The sequence below is a fragment of the Ambystoma mexicanum genome, chromosome 11, assembly GCF_040938575.1.
Source record: "Ambystoma mexicanum isolate Mex_15411 chromosome 11, UKY_AmexF1_1, whole genome shotgun sequence".
NCBI lineage: Eukaryota > Metazoa > Chordata > Amphibia > Caudata > Ambystomatidae > Ambystoma > Ambystoma mexicanum.
The window spans coordinates 335150015-335172559 of record NC_090934.1 but is presented as its reverse complement, the minus strand read 5'-3'; the positions used below and the strand labels follow the sequence as shown (position 1 = coordinate 335172559).

General features: G+C 45.0%; 1 protein-coding gene across 4 annotated transcripts in view; it reads right to left on the bottom strand.

Annotated features, from left to right (window-relative positions):
- Positions 1 to 22545, bottom strand: part of SCMH1 (Scm polycomb group protein homolog 1) — a 1232539-nt gene that overhangs the window by 946945 nt on the left and 263049 nt on the right. For 3 of the 4 annotated variants that reach the window (XR_011279630.1, XM_069623049.1, XM_069623050.1), the window contains one exon: positions 9823 to 10057. Coding sequence is in view for 3 of the 4 variants with exons in the window: in XM_069623049.1 (XP_069479150.1) it covers positions 9823 to 10057 (235 nt within the window). In the remaining variant the exon portion in view is untranslated. Of the gene's footprint in view, positions 1 to 9818; positions 10058 to 22545 lie in introns of those variants that run through there. The other variant, XM_069623051.1, reaches the window with a different exon arrangement.

Below are 22545 nucleotides of genomic sequence, written 5' to 3'. Positions count from 1 at the left end.
GTTGGGAGACGACCGCTAGATCGTCCCACTGATCGCTTGCCTAAGACCACTGTTTCGCCAACCACACCTGCACGGGGCGCATGCGCAGACGTGCGTGTGGGACCAGGTAAATCCAAGATGTCATCATGCCGAGCTAACGCATTGCTTTGTGTACGCGTATCTGGTGATCATCTTCATACTGAGGTTTTTGCAGTAGCATTTTCTGAACTCTTTCCTTTGATGGAAAGGCTAGCCCTTCTTCCGTGTTTATGACAGCTCCTAGGAACTGTTTGGCACAAGGCTTGATTATTTCTCGTTTATTGAGAATCCCAATTGTAAGAGAAGGTTTATGGTTCCTTGAGTGTTGCACCTGCAAATTTGGCAAGATTCACCGGTGATTAGGCAGTACAGGTAGGAGTACACTGGGATTGTTTCCCTGCGCAGGAGCGCGGCCACCACCGCCAGTACCTTGGTGAATAGCCTTGGAGCGGATGCTATGCCGATGGGTAGCATGTTGAATTGGTAGTGCTGGTTCCCTGTCTTGAAGGGCAAGGGTCTTCTGTGCGCTGGGAATATTGAAATATGAAAATAGCATTTTTCATATAGAATGTTGCCATGTAATCCCCCCACTTTAGCGTTGTCATGCAGAATATTTGTGGACATAGGTGTTTGCAGGGCGAAGGTCTAATACGGATGCATTGTTAGATCTTTTTTTGGCACAAGGAAGTAAGTTGAATAGATACCCTTGTTTACCTGGTTCGCTGGTAAGATTTCTACGGCGTCCTTGAGTAAGAGCACTGCGACCTCCTCAAGAAGTATGCGTTGTTCTTCTTTCGTGGTGTTTCTTTGACACAGCGGATGGTTTGAGGGTCGTTGAAGTAGCACCACGCAATAACCACCCGCTACGATAGATAGCACCCACTTGTCTGAGGTGATTCCCTCCCATGCGTGGTGAAGTGTGTTATTCGCCCTCTGACTGGAGAGGCATGGGAGGGGACCTGAAGCGGGTGGTCATTGTTTAGGAGGTGTAGCTCGGTATGCAGACTATCCATCACACATTTTTCCATCAAATGGTTTTCCATTGAATTTGTTCCAAAGAAAAAATATGCAGAGAATGCATATGTTTGGGTGGTAAAGGGTTACATTTGTTTTTGGTATGTTTTTAAGGGTTAAAAACAGGGGTTTAGGGTTTGGGGGACTACCCCAAAAAAAAAAAAAAACATGTATTCGATGCACATTTATTCATTGGAAATGATTTGATGTTACCTTGGAAGAAGAAAAAATTAAATAAATAGATGGAAAGACTATAAATCGTGTAGCTCCACCTCTGTAAGTGGAGAACCTCCCCAGTCCACGAGATCTGCACTGGCCACTTTGAAAACCTTGCAAAGCCTGTCTCTGTTTCCCCAGGATGAGCCCTGGCCTTGTCCACAACTGAAACCCCTGTGAGAGTTTTAGCCTCGAAAGCGGCGAAAATGACTTCCGCCCGTTTGGCCTGGTGGTTTATTGGTTAATTGGGCTAGGGATTTGAGAGTGTTATACTCCTCTTTGGCCGATTTTAGAGCATCCTCAACGGCTTTCCCAGACAGGACATGAGGCCCTATTGGTATGTTTAATAGCGTTGCCCGAGTTTCCATTTTGAAACCGGACTGGCAAAGCCATGCATGGTGTTTCAATATTGTTCCCTCTGCGATGATTCTGCCTGCGTTATCTGCAGCATCAAGATTGTTTTTCTGGATTCAGCTTGATACTGCTTTCCCCATCGCTAATGTGAGGGAGAGTTGTGACTTGAGGGGTCAAGGTGCTGATGCCATTAGAGCTGCAAACTCATCCCACTTATGGCAGTTATAACTCGCCAATAATGTGGTGTTGTTCGCCATCCTTGTCTGGAAGGCCGCTGAGGTGGCCACCTTTCTCCCTAGATGATAACTTTAACTTTCTTTATCTGGGGGCACTTCAGAGGACGCTAGCAGTGTTCCTGCCCTCTTTCGTGTAGTAGTCACTACCAACGAGTCAAGCTTAAATTGACCCTTATATAGAGTGGATCTGTAGGTACAGAGCCGTACAACTTTTCAATACGTGGGTTTATGGCCCTTGTTTGGCTAGGCGTGTCTAGTGATGGCTCTATTTTCCTCTGTAGATTGGAGGAGGGGTATGAACTGGGTCACAGCCTTCTTATCCCCTAAAATATCCTCCACAAAATCTTTATCCACCCGAGTCTCTTGGGTTTGGATTTGAAAATGCTCAGCTGCTGTTAAGAGCATGTCATTTAACTGGGGTTGATTGTCCACTGGTGAATCTGCCACTGGTGCATCAAGGTTGGGAGAGGGCATGATGTAGACGTCCTCCTCATCGAAATAATGATCCTCCCCTACTTGGGTCTCCTGCTGTTCAGTGTCTGAAATAGTATCATACTGATCATAATGCATTGGATCTAGCTGGGGAGAAATCAAAAGGGAGTCTGGGCATTGCCTCTTTGCTGGGGGTAGGGTGGTGGATGCGGCAGTAGTGGCTGGCGTATTCTGTAGGTTGTGAAAGGCTTTAGGGTTCTTTTCAAAGTAATTGGCTATGAAGATCATTCTGCGCATTACCCTGTCGATGTCCTCGCAGGACCATTGGGTGGAGCTAGGAATGGAAGTTAAAGACGGTACAGATATGGGTGTCTGTGGTGTTTGAGTAGGTTGCTCATTTTTTTAAAGCACCTGCTAGGGTACCCTCCTGTTGGGAATAAATACTGCTTTCCTTGTGAGGTGTATTACTACTTTTCTCCTTGTGGGAATGGTGAGTTTTAGTGGACTGGTGGCTTTTGGTGGTATGTTTTTTCGACGTCCTCCCCTTGAGAAGCGTCTCTGGGACATGATTTTGGACCAGTTGTGATAATTTTGAGGAACTGGAACTTTTTGCGGATTCCGACAAGGGAGTCCAATGACGAGACTCGGAGGTAGTGCGGACCGAAGCTGCATCCTGACGCTCTGCTTTTGGCTGGTGTTTTAGGCACAGCGACCGTATCGCATTCAACAAGCGATTTTGGGGGCCTGTCGTGTGGCGATATAGAGTGCCCAGAGGACAAGGAACTTGTGGACGTCCCCTTGGAGCCTTGTCTGACCGCGTCGAGGATGGTGTTGTCTAATTTCAGCCACGGGATATCTGTTTGGTGTGAGTGCATATGTTTGCTACTGCCGCCGGGTGTCGTCCCCGCAACAGTGCCGTCGGCCTGTCTATTGGGGATACGGGCTAGCACCTAGCAATCTATCGGTTCCCCGCTGCCTTCTCCGTCCAAAAAGACAGCAATGCAAGCGGTTACTTACGTTTTGGGGAAATTTGCTTTGAATGAGAGGTCTGAGTCAATGGTAAAGCCAAGAGATTTTGAACTTGGATAAAGATAAGATGTGAGAGTGTCGAACTTCATTACAGCCAGGAAGTTCTGTACTGAAGCATGTTGGATTGGGTTTCCTAGGTGAATGAATTTGGTCTTTATCGGGTTGAGCTTCAAGTAGGGGTTTGACATCCAGGCTTGGATGAGGGACATACTTTAGATAAAGCTGCAGTTCCTTTATTTTGATGCATCTTGATGTTATTGTTAGAAGATGTTCCCTTAGAGGTTCCATGTAGCGGTTGAAGAGGACAGGTGTGACAAATCGAGGAATTCAGTCACTTCTCCCGAGGTGGGAGCGTTTCCTTGCTAGGGAGGTGAGCCTGCTACACGATATCCTCCCTAGGCGAAGAAGCAAGCAAGACCTCATTGGGAGAGACTCCTTTCATGGGGATAAGGACTTCCATTCCGATGAGGACCTCCCTTCCAACCCTTTCAGCAAATCAATACCAACAATGTCAAACCTGTTGAAAAGGAAGAGTCTTTAGATATATATTTCCGAGGCTTGTGGAATCTCCTTAGATCACATGCTATGCATAGGCCAACATCTAGTGGAAGCTGTGGAATATTACATTTGTTGTTTTCGAAACTCGAAAAAAGCGACATCGACAGAGCGTGCCAGTAATACTATCCCTAGTATGACGTCAAGGTCCCTCAGATTGTTTTTTTCCCCCCATCATCGGCAGACGCTTAATCGCAAAGTTCCTATTTCGGCTAACGCCATAGATTGTAAAATAATTAGTGTTAGTACTCTATCCTTTTATCAGCGACTTTCGACATGCATCTTGACGGCAGTGGAAAGGACGATCGTCGAACAAAAACTTTGCTTCGACGAAACACCTCAGCCTTGGCCCTAATAGTAGGGAAGAGTGGGGGGTGGACATTTCTTAAGGCTCTCTAAGAGAATTCATATTCCCATTTCTTCTCTCTATGTTCACCTTGTTGCCCTTCCTTTAAACCATTTTTCTTTTTTTTTTTACATTTGTAGAGCGCTCTACAGCCCAAGGGCATTGAGGCGCTTAAAACTGATCATAAGAAGGCATATTTAAGGGTTACAAAATTCCGCCCATCAAGTATTCTTGAAATTACATGTTATAGAACACATTGGTACATACATTAGCAGTAAACATACAGATTGTTTAGGATGTGCACGTGGGGCCTGCAGGTTTACACTGAGAGCTTGGTTTTGATGGCCTTAGGAAAGGCACCATGGGATTCAATTAGCCTAAGGTGTGGTGGTAAGGTGTTCCAGTGGGTGGCAGCCATGGTGGGGAAACTGGTGCCACCAGCACGTGCTTTGTTGGTTTTTGGAACAGTAATCATGTTGGCATATGCTGTTCTGGCTGGCCTGGTGGTGCAAGGTTTGGCGATCCTTTGTACAATGTAAGGTGGGGCCATGTCATGGAGGCATTTGTGCGTCAGGGCAAGGGTTTTGAATATGATTCTTTCCTTGACTGGGAGCCAGTGGACTTGTTTTCTGAGACCTGAGATATGGTCCCTGCGTGAAGTGCCAGTGGCAGCCCTAAGGGCATTGTTCTGAACAAGTTGTAGTTTAGCAAGGTTTTTCGCTGATGTTCCTATGAGTAGGGCATTGCAATAGTGAAGCCTTGGGCCGATTATTGCCCTGGCGATCGTAAGGCAGTTCTGTTGGGAGAGATATGGCCTCACGGCATTGAGCAATTTAGAGTGGTAGGCTGCGGCAGAAGCTATGGCATTGACCTGCCTGGCCATAGTCAGGTTCGGATCCAAGTAAACACCAAGGGTTTTGACTGTTTGAGAGACTAGGATGGGGATGTTGTCAACGGTGAAGGAGCTGTATTGCTTGTCCAGCCTGACCAGGGTGGGCGGGGATCCAATAAGCAGAAGTTCGGTTTTCGCAGTATTGAGGCATAGCCAGTTTTCTGCCATCCAAGATTGGATAGTGGAGTAGATGGAGTTGAGGGTGCTAAGGTCAGATGTGTAATCACCCGAGATGGGGATGAGCACCCGAGTGTCAGCATAGTTGGTCTATGAGATGCCCAGGGCGTCCAGAATGTTGAAGAGGGGCCTCGTGAAGAGATTGTAGAGGGTGGGGGCAATGCAGGAACCCTGTGGGAAGCCGCACTGAATTTGGCTGGGATTGGCAGAGGCTGTGTCTGAAAAAAACCTTCATTACTCTTTCTTGCAGAAAGGAGGTTATCCATTTACAGGCCCTGGGGGAGAAATTGGCTGCGGTGACGAGATGGTGGCATAGGGTCTTGTGATCAACAAGGTCAAAGGCAGCAGATAGGTCCAGGAGAAGTAGTGCTGGCTTGCCTGCATCTCTACGATTGTCCATCTGATTTTTAAGGTCAAGGAGGGCCGTTTTGGTGCCATGTCGCGGCCGGAAGCCGGATTGCCGAAGCCCTAGGAGGTGGTTGTCCTCCAGGAACTTTTGCACTTGCAGGTAAGCTGCTTTGTCCAAAATTTTTAGTAGGAATGGGACAGTGGTGATAGGTCTGTAATTTCCTGGGACCGATGGGTCTAGGGCGGGTTTTTTGAGGAGTGGTCGACCCACGCTTCTTTGAGTCCAGCTGGGACGTGGCCAGACTGGAAGGATGCGTTGATGAAAGCGGTGATAAAAGGCGCAAGAGGGATTGCACAGTTCTTGATGACCTGCGCAGGGCAAGCATCCCCTTTGCAGTTAGATGGTTTGATAGACGTGGGGAGGGCAATGACTTCAGACTCAATCATGTCCTTGAATTCAAAAAGAGGGGGTTGGTTGGTATCGGTGGTTGGTGAGGGTGGGCTGTGGCTGTTGACTATGATATCGATAAGAGCCCTTTGTTGGGCCAGGATTTTGGAGTGCAGGGTGTCCAGTTTCTCGAGCATGGCCGATTGAATTTTGTTGCACCAAGCCTCGTCTTTAGCAAGAGTGGGAGGAGGGGAGGTGGGGGTTTCAAGCTCTCTGAAAATGGCAAAAATGTCTTTGGTGGCGGATTTGGCGTTGGCTATGCTTGTGTTAAAGGATAGGGCTTTGGCCTTGATAATGGCTGTCTTATATTCATTAGACAGTGCCTTGAAAGCAGCTTTAGTGGAATCTTTGGGGTTGTTCTTCCAAGAAGTATGAGCAGCTCTCTTCTTTGATCGCAACTGTAGGAGCTCCTGGGTAAACCAGGCGTTCGTATGTTTGACTTTCTTTGCTTTTTTGAGGGTAAGTGGGGCTACCGTGTCTACGGCTAGAGTGATGCTCTTTTTAAAGTCATTGGCAAGAATAGTGGGGTCATTGCTAAAGGGGGGGGAGCAGTGCAGACACCAGAAGGTATGGAGTGAGATTTTCCCTGGTGATCAATTTAGAACTTCTTGAGAATGCGGCAGGAAGAGGAGCACTCGGCATGGGGGGTCCTTTAGAGGTGTTAATGTCAAATATAATGCTGTGGTGGTCGGACCACTGAATGGGAGCGATCTCTTTGATATTTAGTGAGCAGTTGTGGTGTGAGACCCAGTCTAACGTGCAGCCTTTGGTGTGGGTGGGGGCAGTGATTGCCTGGGAAAAACCTAGAGTGGAGAGGGCCTTGCGTAAGGCAGTGGCATTGTGGTCACTGGGGTCGTTTAGGCCGAGGTTGAGATCTCCTAGAAGGATGACTTTAGAAGTTTTCTTAAGATTGTCAGACAGTGAATGGATTAGGGCATCATGGACGTCTGAGCCGGGCCCGGGAGGACGATAGACAATTTGGAAGGCAATAGTGCAGTTAGGTGATAGATTGAGCTTAAGTAGAAGGTAATCAGAGCTTGATCCCCGGTCCGCCTGGACTCTCCTGATTGTGAGTGTCTCCCTTGCGATGGCAGCAACTCCACCACCTCTGTGGGACGTACGATCCTGTCTAAAGATGGTGAATCCCTCGGGAATAGCAAGGGATAGGGCAGGGCCTGATGCTTCGTTTAGCCAGGTTTCACAAATGAAGAGGATGTCTAATTTGTTTTTGACTATGAGGTTGTGCACATCCAAGGCGTGTGCTGGTAGGGACCGGGAGTTGATTAGGGCACATAGCAGTGGAGGGAAAGTCGTGTTCCGTGTGTCTGAAGTATTTGTGATGATGGGCAGTGCAGTCACATTTAAGTCAGTAGTAGTACAGGGTGCAGTCACATTTAGGGCAGCATTAGCACAGGGTGCAATCACATTTAAGGCAGCATTGGCACAAGGTGCAATCACATTTAAGGCAGTGTTAGGCATGGCACACCGTTTGTCTGGCATCACGGAGCATGGGTTGCAGTCATGGGTGATAATGCTCTGAGGAGGAGGAACGAAAGGAGCATGTCCAGATTTAGTCTGTGGTGGACCCGCCAGGCTCCGGACCTGCGGCGTGTGATATTAGGAGGTACGCCGGGGGTGAACGGTGCCTTAGCAGGCATTGAGTGTGGCCTTGAGTGCACTCGCCCGTTCGGCGAGCTTGTGGTTGGTGAGGGGCTGTCTGCTGAAAGCGAATTGCACGTGATGTGTGCATGGGTATCGGCAACTTCACTGCTCAGCTTTGCAAGAGCGGGTATTAGTGGTTGTGGGATTGGCCGGATACTGAGGGAGGAGGTGCGGTGAGTTCTAGCCCTGAGGCGGGCTGATCTGGCATTTAGAGTAGGGCAGCACATTGACGGGGAGATGGCGATTATGCAGGAGCATAACCGAGTTTCTTCGTTCAATGGAACTGACATTAGATGGGATAGGGTTATAGGTGGAGCCTTGACTCTTACCTTGAAGCGAATCTCCTATGGCCGCAGTCGACGCTGTCGAGCAGCGGAGAGCCGCAGAGAGTGTGCTAGGCCTTAGCTCCTGGCCTTCGCTCTCCTGTGGCTTCGCCTGCCGGTGCCCCTTCCAACGGATAAAGGCGGAGGGGGAGGGACATGGCATTGTGGTGCGCCAATCACAGGTGGCGTTGGAAAACCATGGAAGACAGTCATTTAAATTCTGCCCCAAGTTGCAATAAAAGGTTTCTGTGGCAAGACAAGCACTGTGTGTGCAATCTTTGTCTTGCACAGGACCACAATGAGGGCCATTGTCGAGCTTGTCAGCTCTTCAAAGCTAAAACACTCAAGGACCGAAAGACCAAACGTTAGGCCCACCATGCCATGCAGGTCAGGCCGCCTTGGACGTCACAACCAAAGTACAACTTTAACTGGCTGTGAACCACAGCAAAAGCATCAGAAACAAGCACTGCAAGAGAGGGAAAAACAAAAACAGTACAAAGGACTTTTTCTGGTTATCTTCCTTGTCTAAGAATCAAGTTAAAGAAGAAAACATTGGCCTCCTCCATCCTATACTCAGGAAGGACCTGAAGACCATACTCATCAAAAAACATCTCGTCAATCACTGTCGGCTCCATTCAACCCTTTGTTTGGACAATTTAGAGCTATCCAGTCCTCTGGTCCCCCTATCCATCAATGCTCCTCTGTTACCTCTGCATGCTACTTGTAACCCCTGGCTGTATTATCTATGTACAGCGCTCTGTTTTCAACTAGGTTTGAGCTTTATTCATCCCATACATACATCCAAACTGATATGCAATGGCTCTAATGTGATAAAGAACAATCTTATTGAAGACTGCCCAAAGCAATGGCAGTAGTCCTAATGAATTAAAAACCTTTTATCCATCACATTTTGAAAGAGCCATTTAATAGTCAAGGCCAATAGTATTCACAATACATTTGCGCTGAATTTATTGTATAGTAAAATGTAAGAGACATGGGTTGAACATCGAAGGCGTGCCTTCCTTCACGGTCATCTTTTGACGGGAACGGACTCAAATAAAGAGACATAATTGTGAATTAATAGGTATGCATGTAGATTTCTGCAAATATTGTTTTTCAAATGTAAGAGCACTTTTCAGGTGATTGGCAATTAATGAATATTTATTCTGCAGAAGATACATTTCCTCAATGGTATATTTGTGGGAAAGTGTTTGAAATATACATACTGACCGGGTTTTGGTTTCTATTTTTTAAAAAACAAGGGAATACATATGTTTAACAGTCCTCTGTATCCATCCTGGTAGTGCGGAATTAGCTGAAGCTTTTGAATTCTGCCATGGATCCCTTGCTGGATAAGTCTAAAATTAAAATTAGCAACATAGCTAGCAAACCTGTACACTGAACATAGGAACACTAAAAGGGGAAGGTCTTCTTCATGCAGTGCAGGACAGAGCACCATGATTCAGCAACGAAACTCATGAAAATACTTACCCAGGTTACCAACACTAATTTAGAAAATAGAATAAACATGGAACAAAAATAAATCAGATATTCAGCAGGAAAAGCTAGAAACACTAGAAGGACCCTTTTAATAATACATACCTAGACATAGAATAATACAATAAACCTGACGATTTAAATCATCCCGGTTCAACAAGTATAATGCTCATATTTTGCAATGTAGTATCATTAATATTTGAAGAGGCAGGTTTATTGAGTCAGTGAGGAGTCCAATCAGTCTGTTGTGCATGCACAAGTGCTTCCATGCTTACCCAAAGGGGGTTGTAACATTCCCCCATTCTTTTCGCAGTTCCCAATAGGTTGGATTTCTGTTGCATCCACCAGCCGCCAGAAATCATTCTTGTTGTCACTGCCATCCAGGCGCAATCTGAGGCGCGCACCAGTCAGTCCCACGACGCTGGCAATGCAAATAGAGGTTGTGTTCCTTGGGTCTTGGGCCTCCAACTTCATGCCAATCTTAAAATCATTGCTTGGTGGAGAGTATGACTAAAAAGAACAGAAAAATTCAGTCAATCGAAACACCAAGTTCTTTCAGGTTACATGGTCATAAATGACCTACCCTTAACTGCAAAATAAAGCAAAATGGCCTGCAAAGATCAACTGCCCAATATTTGGTGAAAGTATGAGTGTGTTCAATTATGCTCCAACATGAAGAAACGTGGAAAGCAAGGATCTAATACAGACACAATTGGCTCTTTGATTACAAGGTAGATAACACATTGTTTATTGTTTATGGTTAATCAAATAACCTTTAACAAAGTTACAATCATAAAGCAATTAATAAAGTTAATTTCCTCTGTTAAAAGAAGATTCTTTGGATCTTTAAATCCTTCTTCGTACAATCATATTAATAAAAAACAATTACAAGACAATTCATAGAATTCATTTCAATTGTTTAAAAAAGGTTCTTTGAATCTTTACCATAAAAATCAGACAACTGATTCAGTTATTGGATCGCTGCCATACGGAAAGAGTTCTGAATGCCCAAGACTTTACACCACATTCCAACACTGGAAGCTGATCAATCACCCAAAGGGGGTGTCCTTCAATAGCATAAAGCAGCTTTGCCACAATCTTCCCTTCATAAAATCTCAGGGTAGATAGTAGTACGGTAGAGACGACAAGGCCATCGCCCTGCCTATCACCCACTCCCTTATCTCAGATTCATGGGGTTTATGCAGTATGAGAAATCCCAGATAAATTAATTCCTTAAATTAATTTCCAAGGGTTTGGATAAAACACACTACTGAAATGTAGTTGATCTTTTTGCGTTGCATAACCTTGATGAGAAAATGTTCTGCTTAACTTAACCATGTAACTGCAAGGTCCTTAACTTTGGGAGACACAAATGCTACAGGGTACAGATACTCCCCAAAGTCTGCTATATACAGGTTAAAAAGACAGTGGGCCAAAATGCACCCCTGTCTAACACTTCTAAAAGTAGGAACATTTCTGGAAAAGGCTGCCCTCTGATTCAGTCTCACCGGACTACTGAGTGCTCGTGCAAACCCATAATCAGCTTTAAGAGTACCAACAGAATTCTCCTGGGCTGCAACTTCAACCACAAAAGCTTCCTGTTAAATGCGTCCAATGCTGCATTGATGTCTATATTGGCAATAAAGACTGACTCATTTTTTGGACCAGGTAAGGGACTGAACGCATTTCAACAAAAAGCCATTAAGGAAGGTCGACAGATGTTTCCTAAACCCTGTCTGCCACTTCTTTAGAATTCCAGAGTCATTAGCCCATTTCTCCAGGTGCTGTAGCAAGTATGATGCAAACAGTTTGCCAACAGCATCTTATATAGCAATTGGTCTACAATTGTGTGGCTTTGTTCTCTTTCCTTTTTATAAATTGGGATAATGTATGCTACTCTCCAAGAGTCAGGAAAGAAGTTTGTCTCGATTATATGTCTCAAGAGGAGAGGTATCCCGATGGACAACATTTCTGGACTATTCTTAAAGAGGGCATTTGAGAGTTTGTTTGGGCCTGGTGCACGCAAGGAGCTAATCCGATTTCCCTTCAGAATGCCTTCAATCACCTCTTGATTAATACTGAGACTACAGCTTGAATCAACTTTGCTCATGTGCCCTCAAGAGGTTTTTCAGCAAAGGCAGTCTAGAAATGCCGTGCCCACGCAGACTCCGAAAACTGCATTAATCTGGTAAATGCCCATAGACAAACCATTGTCGCAGATAAGTTACCAGAATCTCTGTATGTTTTTATTTTTTAGGACACCTAGCATGGCCTCTGCATCCCTTTAATACATACACCATGTGTTTCCCCTCACCTAATTTTTATCATTTTGATTAATCTTCTTAATGTGAGCGAACTCGGGCTTCCAAAGTCAGGTCCTCCTTTTTTTCACTGCTTTAGTCTGGGTTCTCAAAGAGTTTTTCCATGAGACTCTGGCCATACTTATGCAGTGTTTCTTATGTTGTTTAGGAGGAACACACTTCTGTCGATAGAGAGATGACTTTATTAATTCATCCACAAATGGTTCGAAAATTCAAATTCACAAAGTATCAAGTTTCCACATCAGGGACATTTCTTCTAAACAATCAACTAATGCATCATTTATTAATTTCATAGTTCTCACATTCCAGTTAATTCCGTTACCAGCCTGATTTACCGAGTGGTCCGTAGGGCCATCAGGGTCAACCGAGCCCGATTTCCACCCAAAAACAGTAATTAACATACAACAATCACCTAGTGTTTTATCTCCAATGAGACACGTAGGTTAAAAGCCAATCTCCTACAAAGATGTAATCGAATGTGGAAGCCAGGTCCCTATTATTCTATCTGGTGTTACTGGGCGCATCACTTTTCACTGCCTCACTTAACATTGCAAGGCCCTTGAGGCTATTCAGCCAGTGTCAGCCCGCTAGCAGTTTCAAATTTTGAGCAATAGCTGCAGGAGGAATAGAGGTCTTAACTTTCTATTTCAATGCAGGCTCCATTTAGATCCCCAGCATTAACCAACAAAAAAGATGGGTTACTATCCTCAATTAATGTTTTCTTCTCCTTAAGTCACCCTTGCATTGATATACGCTATTAAAGCACAGGATTCCTTCTTCAAAACACTCAGCCAAACTCTCCGAGTTTGCAGAGTGCCACTTAATTATCAACCACGACTTTTAACGCTAGATCAGACCATGCCCGCGCTCTCCTCCATTTATTCTGCCAACTGAATCATGTGGACTCTTGGGTGGTGAATCACCCGGAGGAACTAGATTTCTCCTCTTTGCATGTCTACAGGGCACACTCCTGCCTCGATATACCCCTCATGTGCCCAGCACTGAACCCTTGCCTGGCAGGGTAGAGGATCAGAAGCCCGAGCGATCACTCCCCTGTGATGGCAGACATTCCGATACATAGGCTCTTGCCCACTCCAAAACACCCCTGGCAACTTAAGGACGCACTCCTACAAAACTCAGTCCGTACAGAGGTGAGCGCTCTGATGGAAGAATACTTAATCGTAAAAACCACCCTGGGTTTACCCTGGAACACGATATGGGACACATTTAACACGGTCCTCTCGGGTGAGCTCATTGCCCGCTCCTCAGCTTTTCTCAGAGCCAGGGAATCCACCAGAACCCACCGAGATAAGGAGGTTAGGGACCTGGAAAGTATCCATAAGTCAACTAATATTTTGTTGTGGTTTGTTTTATTCCTTTATTACAAAAGTAACAATTTTCCTTACATTTCGATATTCATCCATTCCTTCAAAAGTACATGTTTAAACAGTTTTTTTTTCCTAAATTAAAAGTCCCGTATGTCAGGATCTGAGAGTGCCATCCTCTCTCAATGCTCAATACTAATGCTATTATTTTGCAGAGTTTTGTTCTAATTTGGCTAACACCATCTCCAAGAATTTCTCCAAAGCAAGCATGATCCTTGATCTTTGTCCTCCATATATCAGATTCCACCATGTTTCAGCATCTGTACCAACAGAGTCAAGAGCTCTGTTGGAGATGTATCGTCAGTAGATAGAGTTCTGGGCAGAACAAAGTCAGGTGTTTCAAGGATTCGCGCTCAGACCCACATAGGCGACATTTCTCGTCAAGTGTTAGGCCATATCTTTTCAAAGTGGTTTTGGTCGGTAGCACATTCAGTCTGAATCTCATAAATAACTCTTGTTGTTTGTTATTGGGGGGTTTTATTAGATAGCCAGGAAGTTTATTAAGATGGCTAAAATTGACGTTGGATAGGCAAAGTGTTGTTGAGTTTGCTCACATCTCTTCAGTTTTTCGCCAATCATCGGCTCACAAGATTTATTTGGCAAACACAGGGTTTGTGCTCAATGTATCCACGGATACACCCAATATCATTAAGTTTTCAAGACATAAGTTTCGCCAATGTGTCAAGGCCCAATCAGCTTTATCTGGGTTGCGTTGTTTGAATATATCAAACTATTGAGAGCTTTTGTCCATTTCAGTCTTCCACAGAAGCTGTAGAGCTTTCCACACGACTGACATATAAAGATAGGAGACCCAGCTCATAATGGATTATAGCTATTGGAATGGCCTTAGGAAGATGTAGAAGGTGCTTCCAAAATAAGCCCTCCAAGTAATTCCAAAGCTCCCAGTTCAAACCAAAGCATGGTTCGGCCCCATATGCAAGGATAGGTAGAGCGCTTATTCTGAGGCGGTACATCATCACAACTAGATTTGGTCAATGGGGCGGTAGCTGGCTTCTCAGACATAGCCAGGACTCGCCGTTCTTCACCATGTTCATCTATGTCGTTGATACCAGTAACCTCCTGTCTACCCAAGATCTCTTTGGGATTTTCGGTGTAGGGCTATCTCAGTTTCTAGACGAGCTTCGCTTAAGCTCCTCTCCCTGGTTAACCAGCCTGTTTCTACAAAACCTCCAACTATCCGATTTCCCCTTTTCTGACCGGCCTTTACAACGCCTTCTTGTCTTCTAAAGGTGTCTCCCAAATGATGGCAGAATACCAAACGAGCTTACTACATAAACAAGGCAAGCGTGATTCCAAAGTGTGATTCCTACCGACCGATAGCCCTGCTGAATATCACCACTAACGTTTTTAGGAAGATCCTCACCACCATGCTCTTGCAGGTCCTCCCCTTCCCTCATACACCCCGATCAGTTGGGATTCGTTGTCGACAGGTCCACACAACCATATCCGCAGAGCACTAGAGATCAAGCTGGGGAAAGCAGCCAAACAGATATTCTCTTTATGCGGATAAGGAGTTTGACCGACTAGACTGGGGCTTCTTGGAAAAGACTTTACTGGCCTACAGGTTCAGACCCAACTTTAGAGCATGCATCACCGCAACCCTGGCCACCCTGTTCACCAGAATCACATAATGTAGGGTCACATTAGATGCTCTCCTCAAACACAATTCCCTGCGCCCTCTGCCCCCATTCTAGCCTCTTCTCCCCAAGCTCAAACAAGCCAACGCCCCTTAATTTAACCTGATCTACAGGACAATGCCTGCCAAACATACTTGTGTTTCCATGTCTCAATCTCTCAAGCCGATGGCAGGACCAGCTCATTCCCCCACTCCCCCATCCCCAACTCCTTGCTAGTCTGTTTCCCCAACGTGTTGCATACTTACATTTTTAAGGTTCTTATGATTATTCCGTTCTTGTAACTCAAACAGTGCAAAATCATACATACGAGTAAAAAAAAAAAAAGAAACCAACTTTTAGGTTGAAAGGACTATTTTAAGATCCAAGGCAGGGTAGGTACAGTAATAGGAAGAAAGAGCTGGAGTCATTCCTCCAGGTTCCACCTCGCTACAGGATTAAATTATAAAAAGGAAATGCAGTTATAATTTCGAATCGGGCTAATAGCCACAAAGTAAGATCCGTACAAATCAACTTTAACGCTGCATGAGGCCACAAAACTGACAACAGACAAGACAATGTCCAAAGAACATGTGAAGGGATTGAGGTCTGCCCTTTAGGCACTAACAGACAAGTTAGGACTTCTGGCACCACGCTGCCAAGTTCAATGATAGAAGGAAAAGTAGAGAATTCTTCTGTCACTGCATGAGAAAGTACAGTGGGCAGGAAAGGGAACTGGGGGAAAGACGCACCAGAAGAATGATGTCAGAAAACCAGTACCATGCAGGCCAGTGAGCCACTCTAAGGATCAGGATGCATTTCTGAAACCACTCTGAATTGGCTAGACCCTGGAGAATCGCTGCAAGAGGAGGGAAAGTAAAGGCTCTAGTTTAGCATTAATGCTTCTCCTCTGCTGTTCTTGAGCTAAGTTTGTGCTACAAGCAGTAATCTTGCTCGATCTGAATCTGCCAGCCAAATTGTTTGCCCTTCCCTTTAAGGGTTGCAACGGGCGTGGTAGATCATTTCCAGTGCGAGCCGCCCAAATATGGAATTGATTACCAAAGGCAAATCCGACTCGAGATCAACTACCTAATCTTTAGGAAAGCGCTAAAGACAGCAATCTTTAGATAAACCCTAGCAGATCTCCAGGATAGTCTATGAATCAGTCAATGACCTGTCAAACTTTTGTCGTCCTTGTCTAAATGTATGCGCCTTGATACCTCTGGGCTTCCGTGCAGTATAAATGAATACATAAATAAAAATTTTTAAAAATATATAGTGAAGGATAATTGCATGACACTAAGGTAACCGATAATTGCGCTTACATTGTTGCTGTGCAGGTTTGCCTAACGCTCCCTTCCTCCTGCAGATGAACTGTGGGGGATGGTAACATATAGTTGTCCCTTCCTGTGCGTCGACTGTGGCCCGGTGTTGCTCAAGGTCATTAAACAAGCCTACTGAAAAGGCGAACCTCCGGCGAGTATGAAGAAAACCATGATAATCCCTATCCCCAAGCCAGGGAAACCTACAGATAAATGTGAATCCTATCGACCGCTAGCCATGTTAAATTATGATATGAAAATCTTGACAACAGTATTGGTGGAGCAACTCCGCAGAGGAATTGCGGGCCTGATACACAGTGACCAAAACGATTTTATTCCTGGCCGCAAAACACTGCCTTGAACTTGCGTGATTGCCTGGAATGATGCGCAGTTGTGTCCTTGGACGCGATCAAAGTTTTTGATTCAAGGTATTGCGAGTGGCTGTTTGCAGTACTGCAGGAATTTGGGTTTGGCATGTATCATTGATTGCAAGCGTTAAATCTGGGAGGCAGGTGTCGGCGGCGTGGGAAATACAGAGGGGAACGCGCCAGGGGTGCCCGTTATCGCCCATGCTGTACGTACTGACACTGGAGCCTTTAGCAATCTACCTTCGCAAAGAATTCCAGGAGGCAGGTATATGGGTTGGTGGCACTGGCCATTTAATATAATTATACATAGACAAAGTACTGCTTTACCTCAGGGACCCGCAACATAATCTACCAATAGTTATGGAGGTACTGGATAACTTCGCTAAGCTGTCTGGAATATATTTTTCAGCAAGGAGAAGTCTTGCCTGTTTCCACTGGCGGGTCTCCGGGGGGGTCGAAGTTGATTTACCGGAGTTGGGGTTCCCTTGATATGCGGAATCCTTTAAATATCTAGGGGTACACATAATGCAAACATCGAGGGCATGCATACACGAAACACGGAATGGGTGGTAAAAGGCCTGCAGAGATCAATGGTTTAGGTCTGGTCTAGGCTCCCATTGTCGCCTATGGGCAGGGTGGTGATTATAAAAATGATTGTCTTACCCAGATTTTTGTATTTCTTTACTAATGTTCACCACTACATCAAGGTCACTTTCTTACACTTGTTGGACTCGCTGATCAGGGGATTCCTTTGGAGCTCGTCCCGCCATAAGTTCGCTCTTGCAACACTGTGCCTCCCTTATAAGGGAGGAGGTGTGCAACGCCTGAATTTGGAATGGTATTGCTTAGCGGCACAACTCCGCTTTATTACCAAGTGGCTGTCAGATGGAGTTATATCTGAGTCGCTGCTACTACGACAGCTGGTGGCCCCTGCCAAACCGTTGAGCTGCCTCTGCGCTACCCCTCTATTAATTATCCTGGGCAGGAAGGTGTCGTGCAGAACACTGAAGTTATTGAAGCTGGATCGCCCTTACTCGACTGAGGTCCCAATAGTCGTGGATGTATGTAGAAACAGGGAACACCTTGCAGTCCGATGCTGGGATGGCTAGGGTGTCTCTACTTGGGGCGACATGTAGGAGAATAGTAAATTTCAAGAAATGGATGCCATAACTGAACAAACGGGGTTGCCCAGTGGTCAATTTCTGTGATACTTGCGATTAGTGGGGGTGGCTAAACGTGAATGGTCAGGGTGGCCTGAAGAACCAGAGGCGACTCCACTACTGACTTTAATGTACTCCCTGGATGATGGCTGGCGACCGGTATCCAGACTTTATATTGGCTAGTCCTACAGACCCAACCTATGGAGCTCTGAGTTGAAAGCACGCTGGGAGGCAGACTTTGGGGTGGACATAGGGGAGCGGGAGTGGGAACGCATGCTTGGTTTTCCCCGGGAGGTGTCTAGGAACCCCTGTTTCAAATTGGTTCAATTGAATGTGTTGCATTGCACCTACATGACACCTAGCAGGGCGTTTCTGGACCCACATTGAACAAGTGTGCAGAAAAGCTGGGGTTACAAGGTATACATGGAAACGGAAAGAGTGCTTGTTGGGAGCATACCCGAGAAATAGCCAACATAAACACATCATTAATTTTATGGACATGGCGTGCATTCTCGCTAAGCGGTGCATTGCCATGGCCTGGAAATCAAATGGGGGCCCACAGTATTCACGCTGGCATAGGGACTTTGAGACCTGGGCTGAGGCGGAGTCCAGAGTGTGGGTTAGATCAACATGCTATCTTGAAGCCACCATGGGTGGAAGTTATGAGTCTTGGAGGCTGCTGATCTGGGAGATGTTTCACCCCTCCGATGATGCTCTATAAAATGTTGCATTGCTATCCTGGCACCCTGGGTCCTGTGCCCTGTCAAGTATCCCCTATTCCCTCAAGGTAGGCACAATAGTGAACATCATGACCCCAACACTAATGAAGGCTGCCTATAAAGGGTGCCCACACACCTGGCCTGTACACACAACCAAAATGCTCAAAACCTAGTTTACATGCGTGAAGAACTTTTGTTTTTGTGATTAATATGTGTAACTGTTTCTTATGCTTGCAACTTGCCGTGCATGTATGCTTATTGCACTTGAAAGATGGAATGAAGGCAAAGGCTGTACGAATGTATGTTTATAAATGCTAATAAAAAGAATAAAATATAAAAAAAAATAAAAAAGAATAGTTGTCCCTTCCTGGCCTGGGGGCAGGCATACACAAGGATCCCCAGGTCGGGACAAGAACACCAGGGATACAAATGCATGCCCAGCAACTAGAAACGGCATCTGGATCATAACCAACCCAGCCACCAGCGCAACCATGACTCATGGGCTCCGTTGACAACATCCATCAATCTGGGTCCCGGTCCTCGGATCTTTGGACCCATCATCCATCCTTCATCCTCTTCTTTACGGCCTTGGGGCTCTGTGTGCAGTTCTTCAATGCCCACTTTTCGCAAAACAACCATTTCTTCAATGAGTATCTACAACCATTAACTCTGGGCCTTAATCTCCTCTAGTAGGTTTCACAAGACTTTCCAGACAGATGGTTACTGCCTCTCCAGATTAAGTGGATTATAGAAAATATCAACCAAGCTTTTCACTAGAACGGTGAGCTGACAGTTGAACTTTGTGCTAATACCTTTACAAACTATCCATATTTCTTTTAAGTATTCGGTTTTGGTGGACTTTAATTATCTGGTCAATTGAACTGTATTGTGTTTACCATACATTCATAGGCCCTTTGATTTTTAAAGGACGTGGGCACTTTTGAGAGCGGTCTAGACACTTTTAAAGTCTATTAGTTTTGGCATTTTTTCATATTGTAAAATTGTGTGCATTTGAGTTTAACTGTGTTGGGGTATCCTTCTGGCGCATTTATTTACCTTTGTATGGCTATTTCTCATTACATGACTTTATATTAAAAAGTGTATTTTTAAGTTAAATATACTGTGTGGATTTATCAGGTCAATCTTAATCTCACCTAGAAAGAAAACCAAAGTATCAAGAAAACCTGGAGAGAAAAATACCTTCCAAGGGACAAATTTGCAGGCCAACAACAACTTCCGTTCTACAGCAGAGAAACCATCAAAGCAAAGAAAACCTGTTAGACACATCAAAGAATCATCCCAACACTGTCTGAAGAAAGGTCAAAGCATCCTTAAACGCAAAACCCTGCAATTTGCAACACTGCACCAACACCATCGCACAAACTTTACAATTAACTACATTAACAAAATCTCCAAGAAAAGGAAAGGACCAACTCCACCGTTCCCAATGTGGGAAAGCGCACAGACGAAACTAACTACCCAAAGACCAAAAATTACAGCTTTTTGTTTTGCCTCTAACTTTAATTTCATCACCGCAGTGTAAGGGTGCAGAAATAGACCCGGAACAAAAAGTTGGCATGCTTGTTAGCACAAACCTTTATTTAACAGAAAGGAAGAACCCCATCTGTCCCTCTAACCAAGAGGGGTTTCCCTGCCTCAAATAAAACTAAGAATAGCGTGCACCACTAACCCTGAAAAGACCCCCAAATCTTGCTTTGTTTTCGGTACTGGAGTTTCCTGGAACGCCTGAACGTTTTTTGTTTGCGGTTGGGCTAAGCCATTTCCCACAAAGAACCCTAGATAACGTACCACAGACTGTGCAAGATGGCACTTTTTTGGGTTTGCTGTGAGATCTGCTTGTCTTAACTCCTGAATTACCTTATGTAGGTGGACAGGTGGACAGGTGGACGATATGTTCTGCCGAAAGTTTTCCTGTGAATAACAATATCGTCCAAGTAGGCGCCACAACATTCAGAAAAGCGACGAAGGACTTGGTCCATAAATCTTTGGAAAGTGGCTCGGGCTCCATGGAGTCCAAAAGGGAGGACTTTGAAATGAAATGGACCTCTAGGGGTGGAAAAAGCGATCTTCTTTCGGTCCGCTGGATTTAATGGCACCTGCCAATAGCCCTTAGTAGGATAAATCGTGGAGAGATATACTTCATTTCTCAGTCGATCAATCAACTCATCTATCCTTGGCTTGGGATAGTTGTCGAATTGAGATATTGTATTGAGCTTTCTAAAGTCAATGCAGAATCTCCACAATTGGATCTGTTTTAGCCAACTGGACTATTGAGGATGGGCAGGGACTTTGAGAGGGTTCGAAGATATCTGAAGACAACATCTTTTCCACCTCCTGAATGACCATTTCTTTCCGGATTTCAGGAATCTTGTATGGCTTTGAGTGAATAACCTTTCCGGGAGGAGTGTGTATGTAAAGGAATACTTTTTGCACTCTTCCTGGTTCCACACTAAAGGCATTAGGGAAATAATGTATTAGATATTGTATTAGATATTGTATGTCTTTTTGCTGACAAGAGGGGAGGTCTGATGGTTTAATTTCATAATTCTCGGGTTCGTCAAACCGAAGACTGGCCATTACAACCGAGGTTTGGTCTACGGGATTCTTTCTCCACTCGTTCAACAAATTAATGCACCATATCTTGGTCTTATTTCTACGTACGGTAGGGAAATGCAGTAGTTGCATGGTCCTGTTTGTTGTACCACTTCACATGGCCCATGCCAACCAGACAGAAGAACAAGTTACTTACCAACTGTAACATTCTTTCGACTGGATGTTCCTCCCACGTATTCCTCATCTTGTGATAATTCGTTATCTCCAGCTTCGCTGCTTTGGGAAAAAAAAATTATCGGCAGAGGGCGCTGTGCTTGAGGTCGTGGCGTCGATTGTCCCTCGACGTACTCCGTACTCTGTCGATGTCACCGATGGTATAAATAGCTCGAGCCGCGCCCGTTGCTTCAGTTCCATTTTTTCGATGAAATATATATATATGAGGAACACCCAGGCGTGTCCCATGACCAATACGTTCTTCGTGAGAGGAAAGTAAGAAACGTAAAACTGTTTACTGAGGCGGGAGTACTAATTTCAGTTTTCGTGGACAGAATGCAGAACTGCCTTTGCAAATAAACCCTTGTTAGAGGAGGCAGTGTCCAAACAATAATGTTTAACAACAGTATGCATTGTTTTCCAGGATGCAGTTGCACAAATATCTGCTGCTGGGACCCCCCCTCTTTAGAGCCGCAGAAGTAGCCATTCCCCTTGTAGAATGGGCACGAAGCCCATCTGGTGGTTCTTTTCCCGCTAATCTGTAGCATTCAACTATGGCTAATATGATCCAGTGGGAAATGGTCTGTTTTGTTACTGATAAACCTAATTTATGACCAGTATAACCCACAAACAGTTGGTCATCTTGTCTCAATTTAGCCATCCTTGAGATGTAAAAACTAAGAGCCCTTTTGGGATCTAATCTGTGTAATCTCTCCTCTTCTTTGCCCAGATGAGGAGGAGGATAAAAGGTTGGTAGTACTATTTTTTGTGACAAATGGAAGTTCGAGACTACTTTTGTCAAGAACAAAGGTTTAACTTTAAGGACTACCTTATCTTTATAAAAAATAGTATATGGTGGTTTGCATGAGAGAGCCTGAAGTTCGCTAACCCTGCGCGCTGATGATAGGGCCACAAGGAGGACGGTTTTTAGAGTCAAAAGCCTGAATGGACATGAGTGCAGAGGCTCAAAAGGTATGCAAGTCAAGAATTTTAATACTAAATTTAAGTCCCAAGTTGGTACATGAAAAGGTACTGGAGGGTATACATTAGTAAGCCCCTTTAAGAATTGAATTATTAACGGTATTTTGAAATATAAAACCTCTTCCGAGGAGCGCTTGAAAATGGACAGCGCAGCAAGGTATCCTTTGATTGTTCCTATCTGAAGCCCCAGTTTAGCTAGATGTAGTAGAAAAGAGCACCATTGGGGTGCCACACTGAAAAGGGTCCACATCCTTGTCTTTGCACCAGTTACTAAACCTGTTCCAGCGACATCGGTACAAAGACTTTGTTGCTGGTCTTCTG